Source organism: Moschus berezovskii, chromosome 12, assembly GCF_049115385.1.
Source record: "Moschus berezovskii isolate FMDL1 chromosome 12, NW_MosBer_1.0, whole genome shotgun sequence".
In the NCBI taxonomy this organism is placed as follows: Eukaryota; Metazoa; Chordata; class Mammalia; order Artiodactyla; family Moschidae; genus Moschus; species Moschus berezovskii.
In genome coordinates, this window is record NC_142471.1 from 33730937 (window position 1) to 33758150 (window position 27214).

The following is a 27214-nucleotide window of genomic DNA, read 5'->3' on the forward strand; positions in this document are numbered from 1 at the left end:
AGAGGAGCTCGCTTGGTGACAGTCCTTTATCCTGGTCTGGGCTCCTTGTGTTGAATGTAAGAGCCCTGGGAGACACCAGGCTACATCTGGCTTTGAGGCTTGTCTCTGAGTCCAGCCACAAAGACCTCCCTGCTGCCTCTATTTGCCTGCATTCAGTTGTATCCAGGCAGGGGACTGGCAGCCTGGATTAAAGGAGCCATTTAAAGAAAAGCAATGTCCTTATTTGCGAGCTGGGTCTGAGCCAAGATTCTGCAGAGTTGAGGTTTCTGGGCACATAGTAAGCAAAGGATATTTTCATCAAGGCATCCGTCACTAAAATGATTGAAAGGACTCCAGGATGATTTGTTCTTTTCTGTAAAGTTAACTATAAATTGGCTAAATAATGTAAGTGAGCTGGGCAGAGAGGGTGAGGTCTGAGATTAAAATCCTATTCTAAGTCACACAACTTATGGATGCTGAGGGTGAGCCCTGACAGGGAGTTAATTCGTCACCTGCATCCCCATCCTCCCTACCTATCCCTGTCTCTGCATCCAGGGTCACTCCTGACTGCTGGTGGTGGAGGCAGCAACAATGGCAGAGAAAGGCTGGAGAGTTCACGCCTTCGATTTCAGAGTTACTGGCCCCTTTGCAGGATCTCCCAGTGACTGACTCATTTCCTACCTCAACCACCAGCAATTCAGCAAGGGGAATGTAAATAAACGAATAACAGGGAGAGGAATATAAGGCTAGATCTTGAGCTAACGGCCACCAATGCCAAATCAAGGAGGCACAATCTAGACAGGATTTACTGCGCTGGTTTGCTACCTTGCCTGTCTAGGCTAAGCAATCCAAGGATGAGGATCACCAGGAGCTCTCAAAGCCCACTTAGCAGAGTCCTGGGTCCTCAACCCGATGTCCTAGAAACATGCCTGGCCTGGCCTGTGAGGACAGAGTTGGATCTTCCTTTGTCTGAGTTAGTCCAGTGGTCAGGGGCCACTTTTGGGACTTTGGAGAGGCTGCCCAATCACCTTAGGGGGTGAACTGCTGACCGCCTGATGAGTATATCCAGACCACCCATCTCACGGTGTAAAGGGCCCTGTGGCCCAGGACTCAGTTCCTCCCTCGACTCTTCATTCAAACAACCATGGCATGTCGGCCCTGCTGGCCTCCTTGATTGTGCAGAAATAAATAAATGAATTATGTTGTTGGGGTTTGGGCTTCAGCACAAACACATGGTCTGCATTTATCCGCACAGTGAGAGGTCCAGCAGCCACTTGATGTAAAAGAGCAAAATGATAATTCTTTTCTTTAGGCACTCTGGTGCCATATGGAATGTATATAAATCATATTTTTGTTTTAACAGCGGAGGCTTTGTTGATAGATAAACATGTGGTTTATCTAAAAAAAGAGAGAGGATTGTGCTTTGAACAATCATTTAATGGCCATGGATGTGCCAAATAAAAATAAAAACATAATTTTGAAAGAAGCTGGCCTTGTGCCCAAATCTGTAACAAGGAATTTCTCCTTAACCAGAGTGGTTAAAGCCCGTCGATCTGTTTTGAGTTTAAGTTGTGCTCTCTACTCAACCCCACGACAAATTGAATCCGGGGCTAATGCGCTCTAATCGGACGAGACGTTACCTTTATGAATGACCTCATGGAGAAGAGGTTGGCGAGCATGGTGGAGAGCCCTTGAGCCAGGCAGCTCTGGGCGATGAACCCCAGCTTCAGCTCTGCGAGGCAGATTGCATCATCTCCCTCTTTCCAATTCCAGCTCGGGATGTTTAGCAGATGGGCCTGTGGAAACAAAAACAGGTATGAGACCTTACTTTGTTAAATGTTCAATTGTTTAAAGTCTCCTCTGGGAAACGCAGTATTTCCCAACTGCTCAGGGTCATCCAGACTCCGCCTTCCTTTCCCTTGCCTGGGTCTGGCGTTTCCTGCTTTATTCAGCTCTTCTGTGTATTAGATCTCAGTCTCTCTGCAACTCTGCTTCTGCACCTACCAAGTCCAAGTCTTACCCTTGGGTTTGTCACTGAGCCAAACAGAGTCCAGAGAGAATTTCCTCTTGTGACAGACACGTCAACCTGTGCTACTAGAATGTCTGGCTAGGTTGTTCTAAATTGGCTCTCCGAAAAACCTTAAGACTGTCAGACGCCTGTATATTTTAGATTTCTTTTTTATCTGCCTTCCCAGATCTCTCGCTCTATGGCTCCTGAGCTTGAGTGGGCATCCAAATCAACTGAAGGATTTACAAACTGCCACCCTCTCCCCCACAGGTTCTGACTCTTTGGGGGTGGGGTAAGGTTGGAGAATTTTCATTTCTCACAGGTTTGAGGTAATGCTGAGATAGGAACCGCTTTTTGAGAAGCACTGCCCTAAATTATCAGGCATGTCACAGTGCAGACATATTACAATCTCTTGCAGATGGACTGATCCTATTCACCAGTGAGGTCAGACCCTGAAACAAGGACCCAGTGCCAATATCATCCAATTATTTTTAAGTGGCATGAAGCAGAAAGTCAGAGATAATACACTAGATGAAAGAATTAAGGCTCAAAAGTTCTCCAGAGTCGGAAAATGGGCCAGAGAAACAACCAGAAAAGATTCAAAAGGCCTTAATGTCAAGTACAGCACTTAGGTTTAAAAAAATCAATTATATAAATCCAAAATGAGAAGCCCTTATTTGGCAACAGATATGAGGGGATAGAAAAAAAAAAAAAGTGTTTGGGTAAACTAAAAATCTCCAAAAGAGGCCAATCTGTGACAGATTACAGAAAAATCCAACGGTAGTTAGTCAGAAACTGTCTCCAGATCATGGGACATACGAATGTTCTCTTCTTCTGTGAACTGGTCAGGCTACTTCCCCAGCACTTGATCCAGTTGTCAGATTAAAACAGTCAGATTTAAAAAGAAGTTGACAACTGAATAACTCCCAGAGAAAAATGACAGGCTTTAAGATGAGACATGCTTTCTAAAAAAACATCTTTTGAACAACAGTTAGGGGAGCCAGCAGCATTCAGCCTGAAGAAGCGCCTCGCCTCCAGGAAGACAGGGTGGTTACCTGCACATAGCTCAGGTGCTGCTGTGACGAGGAGAGACCAGGCCTGTCCTGCTTTGGCCCAAGGGCCAGAATTAGGGATGAATGACTGGTGTCTATTACAAGAAAGAAGCTTTTTGGCTTGTTTTATAAAGGAAGTTTTCAAGGATGTAATTTGCCTAATAATTGGAGAAAGCTACCTCCAAAATTACAAGGTCTTTGTCCCTAAAACTCAGTATGCATTTCTCCAAGACTCAGTAGATAGACTCATGCTCTGCACAGGAGGCGGAGTCAGGCCCTTCTAGGCTTCTGCTAATGCCAAGACTCCATGGCCCTGAAATGACTATTTCTCTCCAGGCATCAGCAAACAGAAGGAGCACAAAGGAGGAGTCCCTTCACTTTCAGGGCAATATACGATAGGCGTGCTACTCGAAAGAAAAGACTCCACTGTGGAGCCACGACAAGTCCAATGGCTCCAAGCTTGGCTTTCAGAAATACCACTCTTGTGTAATTCCCTCTTACAAAATCCTGTTCTATAACAATCTTGTGAATCCTAATCCAGCAGTGTTTACTCCTGGGAAAGCTGACTGTATCCTCCCCAGTGAAAGCAATTAAAATAGTCCCATGTGTGGGCTATAGCAGATGGGAATTTCTGTCAAACTAAGTATCAGAGACCTTCCCACATCATAGACTCAATTCCATTAATTACCCTGCCCTTTATCCCATTTCTCTCCCTATCCTTCACTGGCTTAAGAAGCCCATTTTTCCCTTTTACGTCCCTGGCATCATAGAGAATAAGTGGAAAACACCCATCTGCGTGAGCATCATCTGAGAAGAATGAGGAGAAATTAAATCTAAGTCATGAACAAATAAATCATCAAGTGTGAAAGGAGATGTGGGTGGTCCAAGCCCCAGACAGACACCATGTAACCTTCATGGCACCTTCAAACAAATAAAAAAATCCTTTTAAGATGGTCTCTCACATCCCCATGTGCCAATTTTAGAATTTTAGGTCTTGGGTCCCTCATGTATCCATCTGGTATTGAGTTCCTTAGACATATTGTACATGTTGTTACACAGAAATGTCAAGTTTGTTTCACTTCTCTGCCTTGTTTGGCTATCATATCTTCTCCAATTGTGGGGCAGGGAGCCACCAGGGAACTGCCAAAGGTTGGAAGGACTGTGTTCACCGCCCCCACCCCCAAAAAAAAGAGAGGAGAGAGAGGAGACTGACCCAGGAATTCAGCTTGTTTGCTTCTGGTGACTCTGTATTTTTTTCATTTTAGGGAAATGTGGGTTCAGTGGGAGATGCCAGCATGTTACTATGTAGGAGTCTAGAGGCAAATCCTCTCTCATCTGGAGAACCAGCCCTGCTAAGGCAGGATGAGCAGGACCAGAGCTTTCTTCTGTTTGAGATGAAAGGAACGTGAAAATAGGCTGTTCTGGAAACCAGAACAAACAGATTCCAGCCCCAGTGCCATCTCTCACTGCACATTCAACTTTGGGGAAACCACCATGATGAAGAAAGGTGGTCATCTCAGAGAAAACACTTTAACATTTCTGCTCAAGTATAAGGATTTACAGTGAAAAAGCTCAGAGAACTTCCATCTCCATTGGGCCACTGGGACTTGGCTTCAGGTCATAGACAAAGATCTGTTTTTCTAGAGTCTGCTGGGAACATTTTAAAAGTCCATTGACAGTGAAATCATCAGGAGTGACCTATTTCCAAGATGTCATAAACCATCCATTCCTTCAAGAGTTTTAAGCCATTTGCACTCAAATAAGAAAAAACCCTGTGCCATCTCCTTTCCATGTTGGGAGATGGTGAGGCTGAGTGTTTCTCTCCTTGAATTCTACTGGGGTCAATGGACTTTGGAGACCCTCAGTCCTTCTGTAAGTCCTACTCAGAGGAATCACAATTTAGTTCAACAGCCTGTGGCTCTACTGAATGAGAGGGTAGCAGTTGGCAGTTCTGTCTCTCAGTTCACTGTCTGCCAAGTGACCATGAGTCGTACCCATCAGAGATGCTCTGTCTCAGATAGACCCACGGTCTGCAGTGACACTGGGATACTGGAAGGCACAGATGGTTAAATGAGGACTACATGAGATAATGGATGTCAAAGCTCTTTGAAAACTGTGAAATATGACACAAATGTCTGAGAATATGATGATGACAAACTCAGGACCAGTTTTATATGGAAAGAAAGAAGACCGCTTCCTTACATCCCTAGATCCTAGAAAACCACCATCAATAGATCATGGGGAATTGAAGTTCTTCCTATTTTAAGGTTAGTATTCAATTATGGAATTAAGTATCCTCTGGAATATGCTGACAGTCATGTAAGTGTACATGCATGCAACAGGTTCTTTCCTGAAAGCAAGTTTGTTTTGTTTTGTTTTGTTGATAGCAAGTTTTAATGGATGGAGATCTATGCGCATCTGGTTGTGGGTGAAGAGAAAGTGCTAAGAGATGAAGAAAAGTAATATTATAAAGGTAGCTATGAGGATCTTAAAAAAACAGCAAAACTGTAAAGCAAGGTGAAGAATGCCTATGTGCAATTCTACAAGGAATGAGATGACAAATAATGACCAGTGGACTTCCTGTTCTTTCTCCACAAGAGGAAAGGGAAACGAAGAGCCCTATAGCAAAGTCACTATGTCCCATTCACTCTCACACATCCTACAAGAACCAGTCCTATAAGTGACTTTTCCTAACTCTGAAACCCACATAGATTGGGGTGGTTCTAAACACACTGTGTTTTAAGCAACTAATCACGGGTCGACTGATGTGTTCATCATTGTTTCTGAATAATGACAAGGCAGAGGCTGTAAAAGACAATCAGCTTGCCCTGATCATGTGAATACTGACCAGTGGCATCTGGACCCTAGGTCCACAGAACTACTTCTGAGTTTGACAAGAGTCACAGAGCTGAAATTCTCCTTAATTCCTTGAAGATGCTGTATCAGCACTCATTGGAAGGAGAAGAAAAGGAACTGACATCCTTTTCTAAACATACAACATTCATTTTCCTATTCAATCTAAATTCAGCCCCAAATCTAAACAATGGCTTAAGGCACTCCCACACTAAACGAAATTTCAAGTCACAGAGGAAGGAGGGAGAGGCTCTCACAGCCTCGAGAGCTTTCACTAGCCACAGCCTCGTTCATAAACTTCAACTCCACCTACAGGGGCTGCTGTCAAAAGATTTCTCCAGATTGGTGCCAGTGGGTTACCAACACCCTCACTTTCTCTCTTTAGTGTCCTGGGTTTTCCAGAGACAAAGAAGACACTGTGACCTTGGGTGCCCACCACCCAGCCCACTGGCTGGAGCCCAGTACAGTCTGCAGGGGAACCACCTGGGAGGGCTGGGTGGCAGTGGGCCATGGGCAGCAGGCTCCAGTCCACAATACCTCCGACGGGCTTCCACACAGCAAGATGGGACAGCGCTTGCCAGCAATTAAGAAATAATGGCACGGCACTGGCACATTTGGCAGAACAGAGTCCTCTCTGGGTCACCTGACTGCCTATTTTGTAGGGAATATGGCCCATAAGATGCAACAAACGCTCACTCACAACCCAGCAGGGAGTCATTCTGTCCAAACAGGACACCTGGTGGCAGGTACTGAGCAGCCTCCAGTTTCTCATAACTGGTTCCACATCAAACACAGAGAGACGCCACCTTCCCTCCCCCAAAGCTGTTTTCCTTGGAGTCTCCTGACAGCCAAGCAAAGGGGTACTGCCTCTGAATAAGACACAGGATTGTGGTTTATGGAGAAGGAATCATAAGGAAAACAGCGTAGACGCCAACACTGGTTTTCTTTCTGATCCCCCCTAAACTGGAACACTAGAAAAATCCCTTTATGTTTAATCTCTGGAGAGCCAGCTGTTTTTCCAAATTCAACTGTGCACATTCTCATCTTGAGTTTGAGAACACCATGTTCCACATTCTCCACCCAATGCACGGTCCATCCCCCCAAGTTCACCTGGTCTCAGGTAGAAAAGTGCCCTCACTCACCTGGGACACTCTCCACCTTGACTGCAAATCCCTGAGCACATACCATTTCCATGTGGGCTCGGAGGAGTCAGGCCAAGTGCTAACCAAGTAGTAGGCATTCATTAAATGCCGATGGAAGAAATGAGAGCAGCACACAGAAATGGAGGCTGTTGGGATGGAGTCTACGGGCATACTGACTTTTCTGAACCCAGGGGACCAACAAATGCTTCCTGAATAAATGAGTCCCTACGCGAAGAAGTCTCCCTCCAGGGACCACCTGCAAACAAGGTGTCTGGATGGAAGAAATGTCCCGGGAGGTTTTCACCCATCACTCCTCCTTCTCCAGGTCTCTGGATGGCACTGGTGTGTGTGCACATGCATGCACACACATGAGTGTGCAGCTGGACCTCATACTCATGAGGGCTTGGACCCCGTCTGTACCTCTGAGCCTGGGACAGGCTGGCTGCCCTACCTTATTGTGATACTGCAGCATCTGAGTGATGATTCTTATCTTCGGGTGGTAGTTCTTTATGGAGATGACTCTGAAAGAGAAGAGAACAAAAGCTGAGCCAGGGTCTGCCTCACCCTTGGAGTCTGATGGGGAGATTAATTTGATTACATCGAAATACAGTGACTATGGGGCCAGCAGCCAGGGCCTTCAGAGGGGCTGCAGGCACGGGGCCAAGTTAAACTGTGTTTCCACCACCATATCCCATGGTCGTGTGAAAAGGAAATCACAGAGCGGCCATAGACCGTGTCTTAGACATGAAAGAAGAAAGAGATCCTGTGATGCCATGGTGACGGAGTGTGTGTACTGGGCATGGGGGTTCTGGAGCAGTGTGTCACAGGCTTACTGCCTACCTAGGCATCTAAATAAAGCAAGTTCCACTCGTGGGGCCAACAGAGGTTTGACATCTCTCATACCGTAGCGAGGAGCCCAGAAACGATTTGCTCTGAGTTCAATATTCCAAGTTAACAACATGAGACGTGACAAATCAGACAAGCAGCCTGACAAATGATTCTAATTGTCACGCACACATGGCCACTCTCACAGAAATTATTTCTGAGCAGGACTCTTAGGAGGGGATCCATGACTCAGCCTTTGATAGTTAATAGCATCTAGATGACGACTTTGATGCTGGTTAGATAACTGCCAAGGCCTTGTGGAGGCTGTGATCTGCTGGAAAATTCCCCCGAACTGCTCTCAGTCCATATTTAGTATTAAGCACTGCCTGCCCCCATCTCAACCCTCCCTTCCGTTCCCCATAACAATCACTGTACTGGAAGGGGAGGGGCTGGGAACAGGACTAGAAACACCTGCAGACTAGTCCCAGCTGCTATGCTAACAAACTGGGTGACCTTCAGGAAATCCCTAGGCACTCTGTAACTGTTTCCTCATCTGGACACTGGGGGCAATGGTACCTGCTTTATGTATTTCACAGGCTTTGGTATGAGCAGCACATGAAAAGCCAGATGTGAAAATGCTTTGAAATCATTAAAAGCTCTCTCCATGTGTAAGTTATGGTTTTTGTCATTACCGACTCTGTCAGAGGTGACATTGTACATTTCCTTCTGTGACAAGGAAGGCTAAAGAATGGAATTCCACAAAAGGCCCACCTCCTAAGCCTAATCAGAAATGCAAGTGCATTTATCATGACCACCCCCACAAACTTCCCACCAGGAAGCGCTCTATGCTTCATCCCTTTTTGTGCAAAGATGGAGAGAAAGCAGTCAGGAACCTGCTTTGTCTGAAAAGAGACCACTTGTGAATTTAGGAAATGGATCATGCAGAAACCTCTCCCAGCACAAATTCACCCTGGGCTTTTACACGTGAAGGATTTCATTTTATTTTTGAAAAAGTGTTGTGTTGGCCCATGCTTATAACTCAAGGACTTTGAGCCTCTGTCAGCTCTCGGAATTCAGTTCACAGCATCAGCCAGTTTTCTGCATTAGCTCATTTCAAATGGATCTTTGACATTTTAATTTCAAAAGGGGCAGATTGGTCTCATTAAACTAAGGAGAAAGGAGGATTATACAAATAAGGGAAAGACAGAGCCCATTTTTTAACCCTGAGCTTCCCACTTCCTTCTGCTGACTGGGCCTTAGTTCTGATTCTGGTTAATGGATGGCTTAATCACACTTCTGATACCACCTTTGTTCAATCATTTTTATGCCTTGGCATAAGGTACCCTATATGTCTTCATGCTAACCCTACTGCTGTCAGGGCTTAAACAAAATATTGTGAAAAGAAACGCTCAATTCAAAACTATTATCAATTATTCAATTAAAAAAGTAAAATAAAAGGCAGTACCAGCGCCAAGTTTCTCCATAGGGTCAAAACATTAAGCTTCATCTTCTTTTGGTTTTCCATTTGACATTTTGAAAAACAGTGTTCTTTAAAAGCTACAATTTTATCACTTTAAATGACACCAAAATGTGAAGGCTAGAAATCCTAGTTCAAGGAAACAGTCAAGTGATGCACCTCAAGCTCAGGCCACTGTGGTCACTTTGGAGCCGTAATTGGTTAGGGGACAGGCCCAGATGTGGAAGCAGGTCCCCATTCCACCAGTTCCCTGCAGCCTGGGAAGCCCAGTGCCCACAGGAGTTTGTGCATTGATTCTCTTAAGATGACTGCAGTAAGCATACTGTCAAAGAAAAGTGAGCAGAAAGAGCACACTGGGCCAGACGTCACTTGCCAGACACAAAGACGAGATGCTGAGAGGAGGACAGATGTGCTCCGGAGGAATTCCGCCCCCTCACTGATGGGAAAGCTCACGGCTCTTGGGACCACTGAGGAAAAGCAAAGCCAAGGAGATGCGAGCACTGTGGCCATGCAAAGGCAACTTCCCTAGCCTCCACCCCAGGTAAATTCCCAGGACACAGGAAACCAAGCTGCAGGGAGAAGGGAATCTTGGTCTAGACCCAAAGGAGGGTTGTTCACAATTAGGCAAGAGTTCCTGGGAATCTAGTGGGAGTGAAATGTTTCCTCTTAGTTCATCTCTTCTCCAGAAGATTCTCTGTATGATTCCCTCCCAGTTCTCTTAACTATTCTGCAATTTATGCTCCAGTTGAGAAGAATCCAAAAAGAGCTTTGACTGTCTGGAGCAAAATATCTTAACTTTCTGGTCACCGCATAGCCCCAAGATGTCTGGAACATGGGTCTATGTGAAGAAAAGTACGGAACAATTTTCTCCGAAAATGATGAAAAAAAAAAAAAAAAGGAGCAGAAGTTGGCCTGAAAATGGGCTTAGATGGGCCTAGCCTATTTACAAGAAAGGCATTGGGTAGCATTTTCCAAAGACTGACCGCCACCCCCCCAACCCCCACCAGGAGGTGTTCTGTTTAAAAAAAAAGGGTGGTGGGGGGCGGATTGTAGTCAAATAGGTTTGAGAAAAACTCTCTACAGAACATTACCTTAGAAATTCATATGAGTATTCAAAGCACTGAGGAGGCTTTCACTAAAGAAAACTATTTCATTTGGGGAAACTGGTTGAAACAAACCAACTGATCAACAAACCCCTCTTTGTGGGAGATATTAATCAATGTGCTGTAGATGCACTTGGAGTGCACTAACACGGGGCTACTCATTTGGGGCCGGACAATTTTCCGCTACAGGGGGCCATCCTGTGCATTGTAGGATGTTGAGTAGTAACCTTGGCCTCTACACACCAGACATGAGCAGCACTGTCCCCTAACTATGAAAACTAAGAACATTTCTGGATATTCCAAAAGGTCCCCCTAGTTTAGGCATATTCCCAATGAAATCTATCTTTTCTTTGCTAGCCATCCCAAGTCTGGTTGTGAGCCCTCATGTCTTTTAAGGATGAGCTTTTGGTTGTCGATGCCTTGTGTCATTGCTTTCTGCACCCATCACAGCCTCAGTTCCCCCCACCCTGGGCCTATGCAGGTGGTGAGCTATAAGGTGGCTAATGAGGAAAGAAGATTCTGCAGAGACACTGCTCTGCAGAGGGACCCAACAGAATAGCAAGTGGCCATGGAGCACCCAGCCCAGAGTCCTCCCCGCCTCCCCGAGATCACCTCATGATGTTGGAGGCATCTTCAGCATCAGGGTCTGCGCAGTACTTATTGGCAAGGATGAGGCACGCATCTGCTGACTCTATCTAAGACACCAAAGAAAATCACAGAACACAAAAATATGAATAGCCATCCTTGGTTGCAGTCTCTCTCTGCTGACAGCTCTGGGGGAAACCTGGTGCTTTGCAAGGAAAAGAAAAAAATAATAATCCTGAGAGATTATAGTTTTTGTCAAAAGTGTAGGTTGCCAGTTCTTGTTATGGTATAAACATTTCATCTTGTTGCTGCTGGAAGGGACAACGTGTACCTTGGTAATTACACTTTTATTTTGTATAGCCTCTTACACAGAAGTTTCTGTCTTGAGATAACAATTAATTAAGGCTTTCAGTCCCTCTCCACCTCCTTTCCCCACCATCTGCACCATCATCCTAACTTTTCCAATCGGGAAGTGGTGTTAGGTGGGTGAAACCCCTTCTCTCAGGCTACCAAGTTAACTGAGTCATTGAGGATTCAGAAATTTAGACTCTTAAGTCCTTCATCTAACCTTTTTTCACATCTTAAATGTGGAATAAGAGGAAATGAGAGCCCTAACTCAGATAACAGCTCAGTACTGTTTAGTATTCAGTTAGCATTCAGATATTCAAAAGACAACAAATCTGAGTGTGGAATGATATGTTACAGATGACCTTGAAAGACAACCTACAGACTTATCTAAACATGTGCCAACAGAGACTTATTCCTTTGAGGGGATCACAAGTTGTGCTAAGAATTGCTTGCAACTAAATCAGGTCCATGGACAATAATTATTTTCCCCAAGTTCTCATAAGATTTCACATTAGACACAATTTGGATCATGTCTGGATAATATTAACTAGACTCTGTAAGCGTAAGAATTCCCATGCTGGCTCTGGTCTGTCCTACTTGGGATGTTGTGCTTACGACAGACTATTTCTGCATTTGGTGGGAGGGCATGGTTTCCTCCATGGTATGTCACAAGTTGTCTCCAGTTTTCTTTCTTTCATAAAGCAAAGAATTTGCCCAAATTCTTTTGGCTTATTCATGCCTGCCAATTACATTATTTACTGGATTATGTAGTGACCACAGTAAGCACTGAGATGTCAATGGATTCAGAATATTAATCTATCCCCACTGGCATGCAAATACTGAACATGCTTACAAAATCCATATAAAATAAGTAAAGTAGTGGATGCCGTTCTGCTCCCTTTCCCTTATAAGTCTTAGGTGTGTTTATAAGAAGATTCTAACTTAGTAGGTTCTAGACAGAAAGACTAGCCCATTACCAAGTGTTGCCAGATATCTGCATGCTTAGTTTTGCACTTTTAGTCTTTGGTGAGGAAAAAAAGGAAGCTCAAAATGTTTGATGGCTTGGGTAAACTTTATTTTATACTTTATCCTTAATGTTCCTTCCTAATATAAACAACAGATTCCAGAGCTATGCTGAGTCCGATTTAAGTATTCAAAATGGGGATGACTTGATTGCTATATCATGTATGACACCACTGAATCGACACAACTGGTTTGCTTCCTTTAGCAGTGCTGACATTGAGGGGCCCAGTGATGTCTAGCATGTTATGTACAAGCAGTCCACGTATGGAATGCTCATAGCTGGTCTACCAAGTGCCAGCAGAACAAAGTCCTGGGACCATTGCAAGGGTGACATCAAGGTTGGTAGTATCTGATTTATTTTCTAAGGGCTTTGGAAGGGACTCTTGGCCACGTCAGGAGGCATGTCCTGTCAACCCAGAGTCACACACCCCCTAGATGGAATAAAAGCAGAAGTCACTTCTTCCTTCTTACCTTGACTCTCGCAAGATCATGTGGATTGAGGACTGAACCCTGATAAAACTCCACCTGAGTAAAATGTCGTTTGAACAGAGCTTCCAGCTCCAGGTTAGGGGAGATGCTGTGCAGGGAAAGAAGAAACAGCTGTTAATATAACAGATTTAGGTGTTCAGCCTCTGTGGCCTCCCTTCTCTCCAATTTCCACAGAGAGAGAAAAGGCTTTCACCTTCAGAGCACCCTCTTTCTTGCCATAAATAAGAGGCTCACACTGAAGAGAAGTAAAACCCCAGCCCAACTGAAAATCAAAACCAGTACCAAGTTAAAATGAAGAGTTTCATAACCTTTATAGAGTCTGAGGCCTATGCAGCAAAACGTCTTCAACATCATCACAAATGGAATCCCTATTTTTTAAAAATTTTATTTCACTCACTGCTTTATTTTATCGATTGATTGATTGGTCTGTGTCGGGTCTCGGTTGCGGCACGGCGGGATCTACCTTGCTTCACGCAGGATCCTTCTTGGCGGTGCGTGGACTCTCTGGGTGCGGTGCACAGACTCAGTAGTTGCGGTGTGTGGGCTCAGTTGCTCCACGGCTTGTTGGATCAGAGTTCCCTGACCAAGGATCGAACCCATGTGCCCTGCATTGCAAGGCAGATTCTTAACCACTGGCCCAGCAGGAATCACTATTTTATGAATGAAGAACATAGGCTGTGACATCAGGGATCAGCCAATCTTCCTGGAAGAGCTTCCTGCTGTTCTTTTCACCAAAATCCTTTTCCCTACTTTTCCACCTCATGGACTTCTCAACCTCAGGAACCGGATCAAAAAAAGTCTCCTCTAGGTAGACATACACAGAGTCAATTCACTCCCAGTGTCATTCTTGATTCAACATGTGTACACTATTTATCATTCTTAGCCTTAAGCCACACCCTGCAATCTTTCCCATTGCAGGACAAGGATTAAAACATTGGTTAACCTATCCATTCATTTATTAATTCTGCAGAGATGAGAAACACCTAGTCTCTGTTAGGTACTTCACTAGGCACTGGGAGAGCACATTTAGTTAGAACCTACGAGGTGCCAAGGACTGAGTTAATCAACCCTTGCCTAACATAGTACTTAATAATGATGATAACTGCTAATGTTCTTGAGCATTTGCTATGCAGCAGCCACCATTCTAAGCACTTGACAAATATTAACTCATTTAAACCTCAGAACAACTCTAGAGGAAGGTATGTTATTAACCCAAAGCTTGGAGAGGTTAATTAACTGGGCCATGGACGATACGGCTGACAATGATAGATGCTAGGGACACAAAGGTAAATTCTAGCAACTGAAGCATTAGCAGCCAGCTTGTTGATTTGGACTAAAGCAGTGGGTGAGAGAATACATCTGCCTGTGTATGTCGAACCGGTCTTCCAGATCCGTTACAAGCAGGGCCTCCTTCAGGAAGTCTGCCTGCCCTGGTAATACAAGGAGTGGTGGTCTCTCCCCAATACAGATGTCCCATGTGATTCTGCCACTTGATTAAACTGACATCAGTACATTAAGAACTATGATGTGCTCTAATTGCTGCACACATGCTCATCTTGAAATGTCCAAGAAGGATGACTTGTCTTCAGCCTTCCACATGCTCAGCAGAGGATGGGCCCCACAGCTGGTCTTCAGTGGCTGAGCAGTTAATTGGATCTATGGGTTGAGCTCCAGTGTCCATGGTCGGCCCAGTCCTTTCAGAACTTGGAGAAGTCAGTGCTAAGAAGAAAAATGCTGGTGCTCAAACATGGTTGCCAGTTCCATATTCACAAATGTCAAAAGGAAGGAGAAGTACAGGATAACTGTAGGGAAGTCAACCTCAGTGAGATCTCAGAGGAGGACTGAGTCCTGGGTGGTCAATTCCAAGTGGAGCCAACACCAGCATGTGAGCTTTGCCCCTTGGCAATGTGGGGCTAAGACTTGCCCCATGATGACCCCATCTCCATTAAAGAGGAAGACACTGCCACCCACGTGAACATGCCTGCATTCTCCATCTCTCCATCCCTGTGGTGGGCTACCTTTTACCTAAAAGGGGACCAGGCAAAAGATCTCAACAGCACTGAGTGGAAGGGAGATATCTTGGTTTCCTCACCTATAAAACAAACTTGATTAAGTCCTACCTCCTAAGTCCACTGTACAGCCTAATATATTTTCTCTCACATGATAACAGCTAATATCTATTGGGCACTTACTGTGTGTCTGATTCTCTTTATATGTGTGCATGCTAAGTCACTTTAGTTGTGTCCCAACTCCTTGCAACCCTATGGACCATAGCCCTCTGTCCATAGGATTCTCCAGGCAAGAATACTGGAATGGATTGCATGCCCATCTCCAGGGGATCTTCCCAACCCAGGGATTGAACCTGCATCTCTTACAACTCCTGCATTGGCAGATGGGTTCTTTACCACTAGTGCCACCGGGGAAGCCCACTGCTCTGTATACTTGGAATGAATTAGCTTTTCATTCTGAAAATAGCCCAAGATGGTAGGTAAAAATCATTTTGACCTTCCCATCTTATGGATGTGGAAACTGAGGTCCAGGGACTTAACTGGTTTGGTACTTAGTTGGGTCAGGATCTAGATCCTCTGAGTTGAACACGTACTGTTACTCCCTCTCCTGATTTAAGGAAAGACTACGGTGACCAGCACTGTGTCCTACACTAAAGGTTCTTGGGAATGACAGCTGTTGCTACTGTTGTTATTGCCTTGTACCCTGCTTCCTGTTACTTCTGTGTCTTGCTTGGGCACTATGCTAATCCTACACTCATAAAGATTCCACACCAGACACTGCGGATACACCTGGATTGCACAGATCTAGACAACTTTGGGGACAGTAATGGTGTGTTTGACCAAAAATGAACCTACTGTCACTTGCCAGAATCACCTCCACAGAGGCAGGTGCTACTCTCATCACTGAATGAGTGGGGTTGCTTCCTTCCCATCGTTTCTAGAATGTCCGCTCCAATGAGCCCAGCAGAGACGGTGGCTGAGTCAACTCTGCCCTGCCCCCCAGTGCCACCCCTATATCACCCCACCTACAGACACTCAGGGGATCCCCCTTGTGCTGCCTGGTTAGGTGGAGGGTCTCAAAACCATGGGGGCCTCTTACTTGTGAAGAAAGACGATCTCCACATTGACATCGTCCCGGTCCTTGTGCAGAAAGTCCTTCAGGAAGTTGGAGACGCTCTCCAGCGTGATGTGCCCACAGACCACTATGTGCCTGGATGGGAAAGGCCAGTTAGATGAGGCCATTCCAGAGACGCCCTGGCACCCGCCCCCGGCAAGACAGAGGAAGCGCACAGCTGCAGGGAAGCATTCATGTCCTCTGAGGAGGCTCGGTAAAGCCCAGCTCCCTTCCCCAGAGGGCTGTGAGGCAAAGCAGCAGGGCCAGAAGGTGCTCAGAGACTCCTCAACAAAAAAGCATATGGCTTCTCATCTGATGCTACACAAAATCCTATTAAAAGCCCAACCGCTTGGCCAAGTGGTTGTATGCATTTAACAATAAGTGACATTATGCTTGCGCTTAAACGCTGCATTATCAAGCCCCTTGCAGATTCATATCTCTCCCTTTCTGCCCACAAAGCGTCCTCCCGGGAGATTTACCGAATGAGTCTTGGTTTATGACATAAAGCTTATCAGGTAATGAGATAACAAATCTTGCTGAAACGATGATTTTGTGTGTAAGAAAGCGGACTTTTATCAGGGTGGCTAATGTGCGGCTTGACACGTTATGGGCTCTGCTGGCCATAAGCAGTAAAAAGGAAATTTTGCATTTTTCTGCCATAACTCCTCCGACAATGGGAGCATGTAACACTTTACAGTAAGTGAGCATCACTCAGGGCTAAATGTGGGATGGGACACCTATGGAATCTGAGATGGTGCCGCAGGCAGGCTGTGCATTCCCAGACAGCTGCTTCTTTAGGGTGCCTGAGATTTTCACAAGAGACAAAGGAATTTACCTTTGGACAGGGGAGAAAAGCTAGGAAGGGATGAGGATGGAATGGTTTGCCTTTGTTTCAGGGTGCTTTGGACTTGTCTCCGGAAATAGTGGCTCCCCTTGAGGAGATGAGCCCATCTTCCAGGACTACTGGAAGAATAGTCCTCACCCCCCTGCACCCTGCCAATATCTTTGGGCTCCTGGACCAATCTGACTTTGACACTGGGCTCTACTGTGGCCACTTATATTCACTATCTATGATGCTCAATCAGGAGTAAGCTCCTTGATATAAAAGTTAACCCTGAGAGTGACGGCGGAGATGAAATCTGCCAGCTTCTAGTAAAGAGACTGTAGCCAAAGGCTCACTGAGCCCAGGCCCCTGTGCCCCTCGTGTTGACAGTGACAGAGGCTGACTCCCTGGCTGGGCTTTGAGGCACGGGCAGGTGGTGAGCATGAAGCACAGTAATTTTGTGGGAGAAATTCAGAATGGCCAGGCCCCCTGCACTCCATAATTGCTCTGTGCACATTCCAGTAAGGCAGAGAGCTCATTGGCTGGAGGCGACTCCTAAGAGGAGGCAGTGATGATCGCTTATGCGATGTTCCATTAGATGCCATTACAAGAGCCTGCCCTTTCGGTGTAATTTGGTGCTTGACTAAGTATGTGAGAATAATGCAGTAAACTCATTGGTGAAAGGATAATGATGCAGAACAAAGAGTAAATCAATAATACGCACGATGCAGTTAATAATATCACCATTATGGACTGTTATTGTTACGGGGCTGCACTTAGCGATCGGGCAAGTGGAGGCCCTTGTTTGGGGGGGTGGTGTCAATGGGCTTCCTCAGAAGAGACGTTTTAATATAACCACTTGACTCTTAAGCCATTACCTGCTAGGTTAAGGGAGGTCCCCTGGCCACTGATCCAAATTTGATGTCCCCAAATGTATATGAGTAACTCCCTTCTGAAATGCACAGTATGTCAGAAGACATGATGCCAATTGAACAACTGGATTATACATATTTTTGTCGGGTCATATCTTGAAAAAATGACTCTTGTGGCAAATGTGCATTTAAATGGGCAAAAGAGGCTGCAAATGAATGTGCATTTTCTGAATAAGATTTCTGATTTTGAATTTGCCAAGTATGTTCAGAAACTGACCAAAAAAACATCTCCCTCCTAATCTGACATCTCCACAAAAGACAGCAGGGCTGTTTGGGGGACAGTTCTAATGCTTTCTGCCTACAAACTTCCACGATTGAGAATGAGACCAGAATGAATTCAACGTATGGGCACTTCTGCGGGACAGATAGGTGAGTGGGACTCTTCCTGATAGTAAGGCAGGTTTGATTCCCTGCTCTGCCACCAAGGATGTGTGTGATTCTGGGCAAGCTACTTATCCCCATTCGATAGATGAGGGAGCTGAGAGGTTAATACTACCCATCCAGCCTCTCGCACCAGGCACTGCAAAGCTCAAAGTTCTTTACCCGCATAAGCCTGGTTATCATTCCGAGCAGGACTCAAATCAATGATCAGTCCAGGGAAATGCCAGAACATTCATCCTTCCCTATCTTGTACGCAAAGAACTGAATGAACATCTGCCAGCATTCCTTCTTCCTCTTGTGAGATCATTCATCTCTAGGACAGATGTGTGAGAAGTGGAGGGGAAGGAGGTGAGTCCATCCTCTCACCCTTGAATCAAAGACTCAGGCAATTGATTTATTCAGCCTTAGAAAGAGTCAGGGTTCCTTAGTTGAAAATGTGCTGGGTACATATAAAATATATTCCAATGCAATCAATATTATCCCTTAAGCCTTTAATTAGCTTTCACCTCTCTTAAGAAGCAGACAAATGGTTGGCAGGAGAGGGGAGGAAAAAAAAAGGATTGACTTTTCTCTCATTTGGTGCTGGCCTATCCAATACCATTCTAGACAATTGAAAAAATATATATCTTTAAGCTACAGCATGATTTCTGAGGTGGAGAGCAGTCTTTATCAAAAAAGGAAGAAAAAAAATCTCCCTTCAACATAATTGGTATTTTTGCTCAGGAAAAAAGCAAGATTGATTGAAAGCAGATTGCCTTTTTGCCCAAGAAGAGTTATTAGGTACATTATCATGGCAACCTTGGAGAACCCATATTGTTCCAATCTGTCCTCTATCTGAGTTGAAGATTTACGGCTTCCCCCTTTTGTGCCAATAATCATTTCCCTCCACTTTGTTTTCCATACAGTGGAAGTTATCAGGGAGCCCACATATTGAAAATGTTTGAATGCAGTTAGAACTGATGGGTGGGGTGAAGCTGCCTCTCTGACTCAGCACCTGCATTAGGAGATCTGCTCCCCACCAGCCCATATCTGAGGGAGTGAGTGCTAGGGGCCCTGTGGGAGTACAGGGGATGGACGGTGAATGGGGAAACGTTCTTTTTCCAGCAATATTTTCAGGACTCTTGAAATTTCCAGAGGCACTAGTTTGAAGAAGGCTATTATTGTTGGGGAGAAGAGAAGCAAGAATGTCTCATATCTTCAGTGATTGAAAATATAATTGAAAATATTATAAGATTGAGAGAAGGGTGTGCCCTCCTTGGAAGCATAGTGATGGTTGTTTACCATGCACAATTTGAAGAATGCCAAAAAGTTCCTCATCCAAAATTATCTCTGTCAGGTTCCTTGACACCTACAAATCTACCACGTGAGATTCACATGTTGATGGCCCTGTGTCAGCTCAGCTCAGACACTAAATAACTAAACAGTCTTGGGCAAAGTACCAATTCTGCATTTTACAGCCATAAAGTCAGAGTCTCTGAGGGGTTGGAGCTAGTACCTGATTCATGAGGTTATCTTGAGGATTTATTTAAATAGATACTACATGTGAAGGGTCTACTAAAGAGTCCAGGCCATTGTAAGCATGATTAAATGGTAGGATTCATGTGATATCTGTAAATCGGGATGTAATAGATACGGAGTGCTCTGTAGCTCCTGGACTCTCATCTGATCCTCAAACAACCCCACATTCCTACTCTCTGCATCTTTTCAAATAACCTCTCTGATCCTCAATTTCCTTAAGCTACATGCCTGACATCCCACAGCAGGTAAAGTCACTTGCCCAGGACATGATCAGGGTCTCTGACTCTAATTCTCACAAAGACAAAGGTGAAGATGTGGAGAGAGAGCAGAGGCTTGGGTATTTCAGCTTCCACTCCTTTACAACAGACAGGGATAGGTCAGTGAGAGGTTCTCTCGGACATACAGTGGCGGGGGACACTGGCGGGTCCTCTCTGGTACAGGAGAGAGGCCCTCACTTAAAGCATCATTGCAGCATGGTATCAATAGATACTAGCTGCATCTAGTCAGCCAGGCCAGCAAGCTCAAGACAGCAAAGGCTGAATGACAGCAGAAACTCAGAACCAAGTTGTTAATTGAAGGCACGCGATTTGGCAAGCCAAAGGGCTGCAAGGTGATGTAAATACCACCTTTACAGCATTATATACTATGTCCCGCCCAAGGATCCCACAAGAGAGCAAAAAATCTAATGAAAGATTCACTGACAATAGAGAACATTCAGGAATATTGGCTGTGAAGGGCTCTAACGCTCTTCCCATCTGTGGCTCTGGACTCAAACTTTTCAAGACTACCAGCAATCTTAATGATAGATGTCATTAAGGACCTGGCCACTTGGTTTGTGAAGATGGCGAACAAACCTAAATCAAAAACCATTTCTGATGGAATGACCTCTTTGGTTTTTAAAGTTCTGTCAAGTCCTGTGAACAACTCTTTCTTGGGATAAACTAATTTTAGCGGCTTGGATTAAAAGACCCATCTCAGATACATGAGGGAGCATCTTAAATGCCAAAATAGTAGCCGATGGCACTTTGTGGGAAGAAGTTATTCATCCAGTGTAAGAAAGCATGCCTGGTTTGAATAAGGGCTTCAGAAAGAGGGGATGGATTGAATTAGAATGGGCAACACTAATGTGTCATGGAGTAGGCTTGGCATCAAGGGTGGAGTATGACTTAATCAAAGGAATGATGCTTGACTATTACAGGCTCTATCAGAGAAGTGTTAATTGCTTATTTCATGGGTACATCCTCATTCAATATTTCCCTCCCATTAACAAGCATCTCCACTTTCAGAATGAAATCCCACACATTATCCTCAATCTCACTACTCTTTTCTTGGAGATGGGCCAAGTATGCTGGAATGCCCCAGTGGAGTTGCAAATTCAATTTTAGAACTCAATTCTACCGGTGTCTTTCTGAATGGATCACTAAGGGGAACTGACTTATGGCAGAAGGCATAAGATGAGGAAAGAGAGGGGTCTCCCAGTCAAAGGTTCCAGCTCATGAGGCATCTGGAGATCGAATGAGATTGAGTGCAGCTCAAGGAGAACCCATGTCTACACCTTTTGAAAGACTCAGGTAATGTTTCTTAAAGCCACTGGCCTTTGAAAAAGATCTGCGACAGCGATAGGCTCTTTTCCATGTCCTCCGTCTATCTTAGCATCAGGGCAGCCCTTGGTGAATGTTTAGTCTGCTGTCTGCATTATTTCAATGTGGAAACTGAGGCCCAGAGCTTAGTGCAAGGTGAACGCCAGAGGAAGGGCAGACCTGTCCCCTTGGTTTGATGTACTCAATACCAAAGCAGCTGTTGCACCTGAAGGGAGCCTGGGCTAGGAATCAGGAGCTGGGAGGACCTATTCTCTGTGACCTGGGACCCAGTCACTAGAAAATGAAGAGACCCAGACTGTTGGGGCTGCGCGCACTCAGTGTTCCAGCTCTCTGCCCCCACCCTGTTCACACCAGCCTATCTAGTCTAGACGTCTGCCATAGCTCCCCAGTTCAGTTCCCTGTTTACTAAACCCCCACTCTAAAAAAAAAAAAAAAAAAAAAGCTCTCAAGAGTGAGGACTGAGAATCTGACTGCATCGCTTCCCACAAGGGCAGGGAGGTCTCAGATCTCTCTTCAGCTGAGCCTTGCTCTAGGAAGACAATGTAAAATGCACAGCTCTGGGCTGTTTATTTTTAAAGATACTATATCCATTTTTACTGGAACAAGTATAAAGAACTTAAAAAACCCATAGCTATCCTGTCACAATAAATCATACAGAGTAAATTGAAAATCCTATACAGCTTTCCCTGAATACATTGCGCTCACTTTGTCAAAGAGGTAGATGAAATGTGGCATATATTGATCTAGATGTCTCTGTAAAACTATAATATTTATATCAAATACATATGCTAGAATCCTTCCCGTCTCTCTGCTGAGCCTTCTAATCATGCTTGCCTCGTCCTCCCTCTCACCCCCAACACCTCCCACTACTGGAGACTACATCCGATGGGAATGCATTTTAAGAAGGACTTGTCAAGGGAATTCAGCGGCATTTTATCACATAGAAATCAGGGCAGGGTGACAAAAGACCCCACAACCCAAATCACACAGTGGTCAGTACCCAAAGTTCACGTTGTCCCTCCTATGTTGAAATGAAACTGTCAACAGAACTCTCTCCAAGACTGTCTCTTATGAGAGAGATTCTGGAAGATTCTGAGCTCTTCACCTGGCAGTGCTTCCCCTGATTCGGGGCACATCCTTTAGAGCAACTGTTACCCAGATTTCCCCTTAAGGCTCATAATCCCATTGCCTGAAGCAAGAAGGCTAACCCTAGTCCTGCTTTCCCATTGCCTCTTATACTGGGAGCCCATCCCAAAGGAACTGTCTCCTAGTGGGGTGGTCATCTTCAGCAAACAGCTGCTAACTCCAGGCTGCCCTGAGACCCAGTTCAGAACCCCTAAAACTTTCTGGGCTCTCAAGAACTAACTGTTGATCAGTGGACTGGTTGGCAAAGTATGCTTGGCTGGGACACCCTATGTCATGGGAAGTGTAGAAGACATTTTCTAGTTAGTTCACTGCAAGCCCCTAGGTCACTGGCTGATTCTGCTACCTCTGATCTATCAGTGTGTCTCAAGTTTGTAAGAAAACAGTGCATGTAAACAAGACAAAAATGAAAACAAAACAGTTGTGAGTGTGTATGGAGCTCAGGATCCCATGGTTTTAACCATTGCCTATTAAAACAGATGAAAAAACAAAAGAAGCGAACAACAACCAAAAAAAAAAAAAATACCCAAGGAGGTTCAGAGATAATTATCTACCCAGGACCCACATCTAGCACTTTGATAATCGCAAAGAAAGGGAATATCTTCTCCCCCCTAGTGAGGAAGAGAATAAAGTAATCATCTTATCCAGCTGTCAATAGAGCTGTTCTGGAGGAGACAGGCTGTTCGGCTATTTCCCTAAATGGGGGCAGAAGGCTGAGCAAATAGATACCAGCAGTGCACCAAAGGCACCTCTGTAAAACAGAGCCCCAAGGTCAGAGAACAGACTACTGGCAGTCCCAACAGAGAACACTGGGATGCCCTGACTGGACCAGAACTTTCTGCACAAAGAGGGCACATCTCATCCTACACAGACAGTCAGGATCTAAACCACCCAGTGGGATCGGGATCTGTACCTCCATCATCCCAAATCACAATTAGACCTCCACAATTATAACAGGCATGAAAGAAAGTGAAAGTGAAGTCACTCAGTTGTCCAACTCTTTGCGACCCCATGGACTGTAGCCTACCAGGCTCCTCCATCCATGGGATTTTCCAGGCAAGAATACTGGAGTGGGTTGCTATTTCCTTCTCCAGGGGATCTTCCCAACTCAGGGATTGAACTCAGGTCTCCTGCATTACAGACAGATGCTTTAACATATGAGCTACCAGGAAAGCTACCAGGCATGAGGAATGGCCAACACCTTGTGTAGCTTGTTGCCAAAAAGGAACCTCAACCCAAGCCTTAAAAATAAATACTAAGAACCTCAGGGCAGGAGATATTGATTGTCTTTCAGTTTAACATGCACCCTCCTTTCAATAGCACCTCGTTTTTTGGGAAAAATTAAAATAGTCTACATCTAAATTTTAAAATGACATCAAATGAGGAAATTCAAGGTTTAGTAATTAATTTTTTATCTTTATTCATTGGATTTGGCTATAGAATGAAATCTTCAGTTACCTAAATGTATAGATATTTTTTAAAAAAAGATTTTTTGATGTGGACCATTTTTAAAGTCTTTATTGAATCTGTTACAATATTGCTTTTGTTTTATAGCTTTTTGGCTGCAAGGTATACGGAATCTTAGCTTCCCAAACAGGTATTGAACCTGCCCTCCTTGTACTGGAAGGTGGACTGCCAGCAAAGTTCCTAAATGTACAGATTCTCAAATTAGGTGCTAGGTTTGTTTTGGACACACAGACATTCATGCTTGTGCACACACACACTTTTTTTTTTTTTAACAATGTCTTCAAAGTACTTACAAAGAAAAATGCAATGATCGGGACCATGGTGAGGTCCCAGTTCTCTGGCTGTCTAGAATGGCATTCATGATAAAATTAAGCATAAACCTAAACCCTGGACTGGGGAAAGGAAGGAGGGACATGGGGGTGAGGAGGGGAGATGCAGATAAACCAGCTTCTGCTGCTTGCCCGCATAATTAAGAAGCTGCCCCTCATCTGGAGCATAGGCTCTGCCAATCTAGAGAACAACACCTCATTTTAAATTTGGGGAACCACTCCTCCCCAATCAAATACAGTGTTGGGACCTTCAACCACGGTTCCTGCCCAAACTAGGACAAGCAGTGCTTTACAATCTTAAATGAAGTGACACTAAGTTCGTGGTGGGAACTGATTGATCCTCATGGTGAAACCTTGTGAGGACTTTCTCTGAGTTTCTGCTTGCTGGATCCCAGCGCTGCTTCTCAGCCTCACCTCTGTCCTTTCTGGCATCTTCAGCTTTTGTCTGAATGCTGTAAGATACTTTAACCTTCCGAAAAAAAAAAAAAAAAAAGCCTTCTCTGCTGAAGTCAGCAAGAACAAATTTGTTGCCTATAACCAAAGAACTTTAACTGTAGATTTGTTTATCTTTAGTTTCTCACTGAATTCTCACAATAACCCAGTGTGCAGGTATTAGCACCACTGTTTCGGTTTTATCTCTTTCCTCCTTCCTTCATGGAAGAGGACTTATATAGCTTCTTAAGCAAGCAATTCTGTAATTGCCCAAATCTCATAAATAACACTGGTTCTTCCTCGTGTCTCTCCACAACACGCTCGCCCTTCTGCCTTTTATTCATCCATTCCTGCCGGGTTTGGTGGCCTTTGGTCATTTTTAAGTAAGCCATTCTTCCTTTGACCTGATTCTTCCAATTTCAGGTGGTTCTTTCCTCTAACAGAGAAATCCAGGCTCTTGAACATCACTTTCCTCTATTCCAATCAAATCAGATCTACCTGTTTCCACTTGATAATGCTGCTTCTGAACACAAGGCACCAAGAGAAGAGAAGATGAAAGAAAAGATCAGCTACACCCTCTGGGGATGAAGACAGAACAGAGGGAGAATGAGTCCAACAAAGCAGCGGTTCTTAATTTTGCCTGGTAGAGGGGAGGAATGCTAACTTTGATGTGCAAACTGACCCCACTGCCTTCCCAAACACCCCTGCAAGCCTCTCGGCCCTAGGACAGAAGCTGTTGGGATATGGCCTTCCCATAACAACAATCAAGTTGACATATCCTGACACACCCTTGGGTGTGGCCTCATTCCTCAGCCACACGCAAGGGTGTTGCCCCAGCCAGCTGTGTTGCTAGCCATCGACTGTAAGTAGACCCAATACCCTGAGCCTCCGGCATCTGTCTGACACATATAAAAGTACTGGGGAAAGTCAACAGGTTCCAGAGCTTGATAAGGCATAAGACACCCCAGAGGGCTGTTCGCTAGAGAACTCACAGTGGCATTAGCAGCCCCTCTACCAACTGAATCTCTCTGCACCCCTCTTTTACAGGGTTTCATTAGATCTGTAGGTTTTTAGGTCCACAAGTCATCCCTCTGTTACCTTTGCCCTAAACTACTCCAATGGAGACATCTACCAATGTGAATTATCTAATGCTTTTAGGAGCATTCCCTCTAAAAGGCTTGCAGTCTTCATGATTGCCTTATACCTTCATGATTTTATTGAACAAAATTCCTGCCAAAAGAGTATTTCACGGAGACAAGGCTCCTCTCTAATCCAGCTTCTACATAGCTGCCACTAGCTTTTGGGTGGTTCTGATTGGTTAAAGTCTCAGGTAAGCTGCAGGGAAGCAAGAATCATATCTTCTTGCTCATCCTTTAACCCACAGCACCTAGCACAGTGCCTGGAACAAAGCAGGGCTCAAAGCTGAGCAAATATATTGGGATGGGTGCTTTCCTAAATCTGTTCTATATACTAGCCAGCATTTGCCTTTGAGGTCAATGGCTAGGGCCATAAAACCTCTCACGAGATGGGCATACATCTATCTCTGAACATGTGTCCTTATTGAGAAAGTATTGGAGGTGAAATAAGTTTGCTTTTACTGACAACTGGTACTCACATTTGAAGAAGCCCCTATAGTTTGGAAGGGAAGAGAGACAGCACCAGATGTGGAGGTGGAAACCCTGAGAGGCACAGAATCAAGTTTCCATGAATTTCATCCTGCATCAGCTTTTAAAGTTCTTTTATAATAAAAAGAGACACTGGACTTGGCCAGTTAGAAGGTTTCCTGGTTTATTTTTAGTGTGTGATGGCAGCAGGGGATGAAACCCCAAATCTACTAGTCATCACTTTCGCACAGCTCTGGGAAGACTGCGATCAGAATGAATGGCACAGCTGAAAGAGAAAACACCGCGTAACTTAGTCTCGGAGGGTTGTGTTTGTCCTTTAGATTTAGAATCTGCCCAACAAGGATTCACCCAATCAAATGTGAGGTTAAGCAGAAAGAATCTTCAGGGATTATAATTAGAAAAGTTATATTCAGAATTCTTTTTCTTTAATGGAAGAAAGACTATATGAGGGTGAAAGTCAAAATCTGAATATGACTTTTTATTTTTTAAGGTACACAGTTCATCTCCCACCTACATTTCTATTCTTGTTTTCAGAACAATAGCTGGAACATTTTGATAAGTGTGTGGAAGGGAAGAGAGACAGCAGAAAAGTGGTGGTGGGGTAGGGGGGAGACAAGCTTTCATTCCGTGAGTATTATCAGGAAATAGATTTAATATGCATCCAAGTCTCTCTAAATAGAGCTCCAAGTTTGAAAAGGACCGAAGACGTTGAGTACAAGAATCCAAAGCAGATGCAAAGGAAGATGTGCCCACATCCACACCCATAAAGACCCCTCTCATTGGAAAGGAATACCTGGCACTTTACATTACATGATACAGCATCTAATAACACTCGTTTTCAGTATCTGCCCCTTGGTACTGAATTTCAGAAGTAGTCAAGGGGTCATTTTTCCAAAGTATTAGGGCAATCTCATTTTTTTTTCTTCCCCCCAAAGTTTAATGCTAATCAAAGCAGA

At 44.6% G+C, this 27214-nt stretch overlaps 1 protein-coding gene across 15 annotated transcripts in view; it reads right to left on the reverse strand.

The window, feature by feature from the left end:
• Positions 1-27214, reverse strand: part of KCNMA1 (potassium calcium-activated channel subfamily M alpha 1) — a 775740-nt gene that overhangs the window by 207456 nt on the left and 541070 nt on the right. For all 15 annotated transcript variants that reach the window (XM_088842052.1, XM_088842055.1, XM_088842056.1 and 12 more), the window contains 5 exons: positions 15993-16103; positions 12867-12972; positions 11052-11134; positions 7486-7555; positions 1620-1775 (listed from right to left, as the gene is read on the reverse strand). In XM_088842052.1, coding sequence (XP_088698178.1) covers positions 1620-1775; positions 7486-7555; positions 11052-11134; positions 12867-12972; positions 15993-16103 — 526 coding nt within the window. The remainder of the gene's footprint in view (positions 1-1619; positions 1776-7485; positions 7556-11051; positions 11135-12866; positions 12973-15992; positions 16104-27214) is intronic.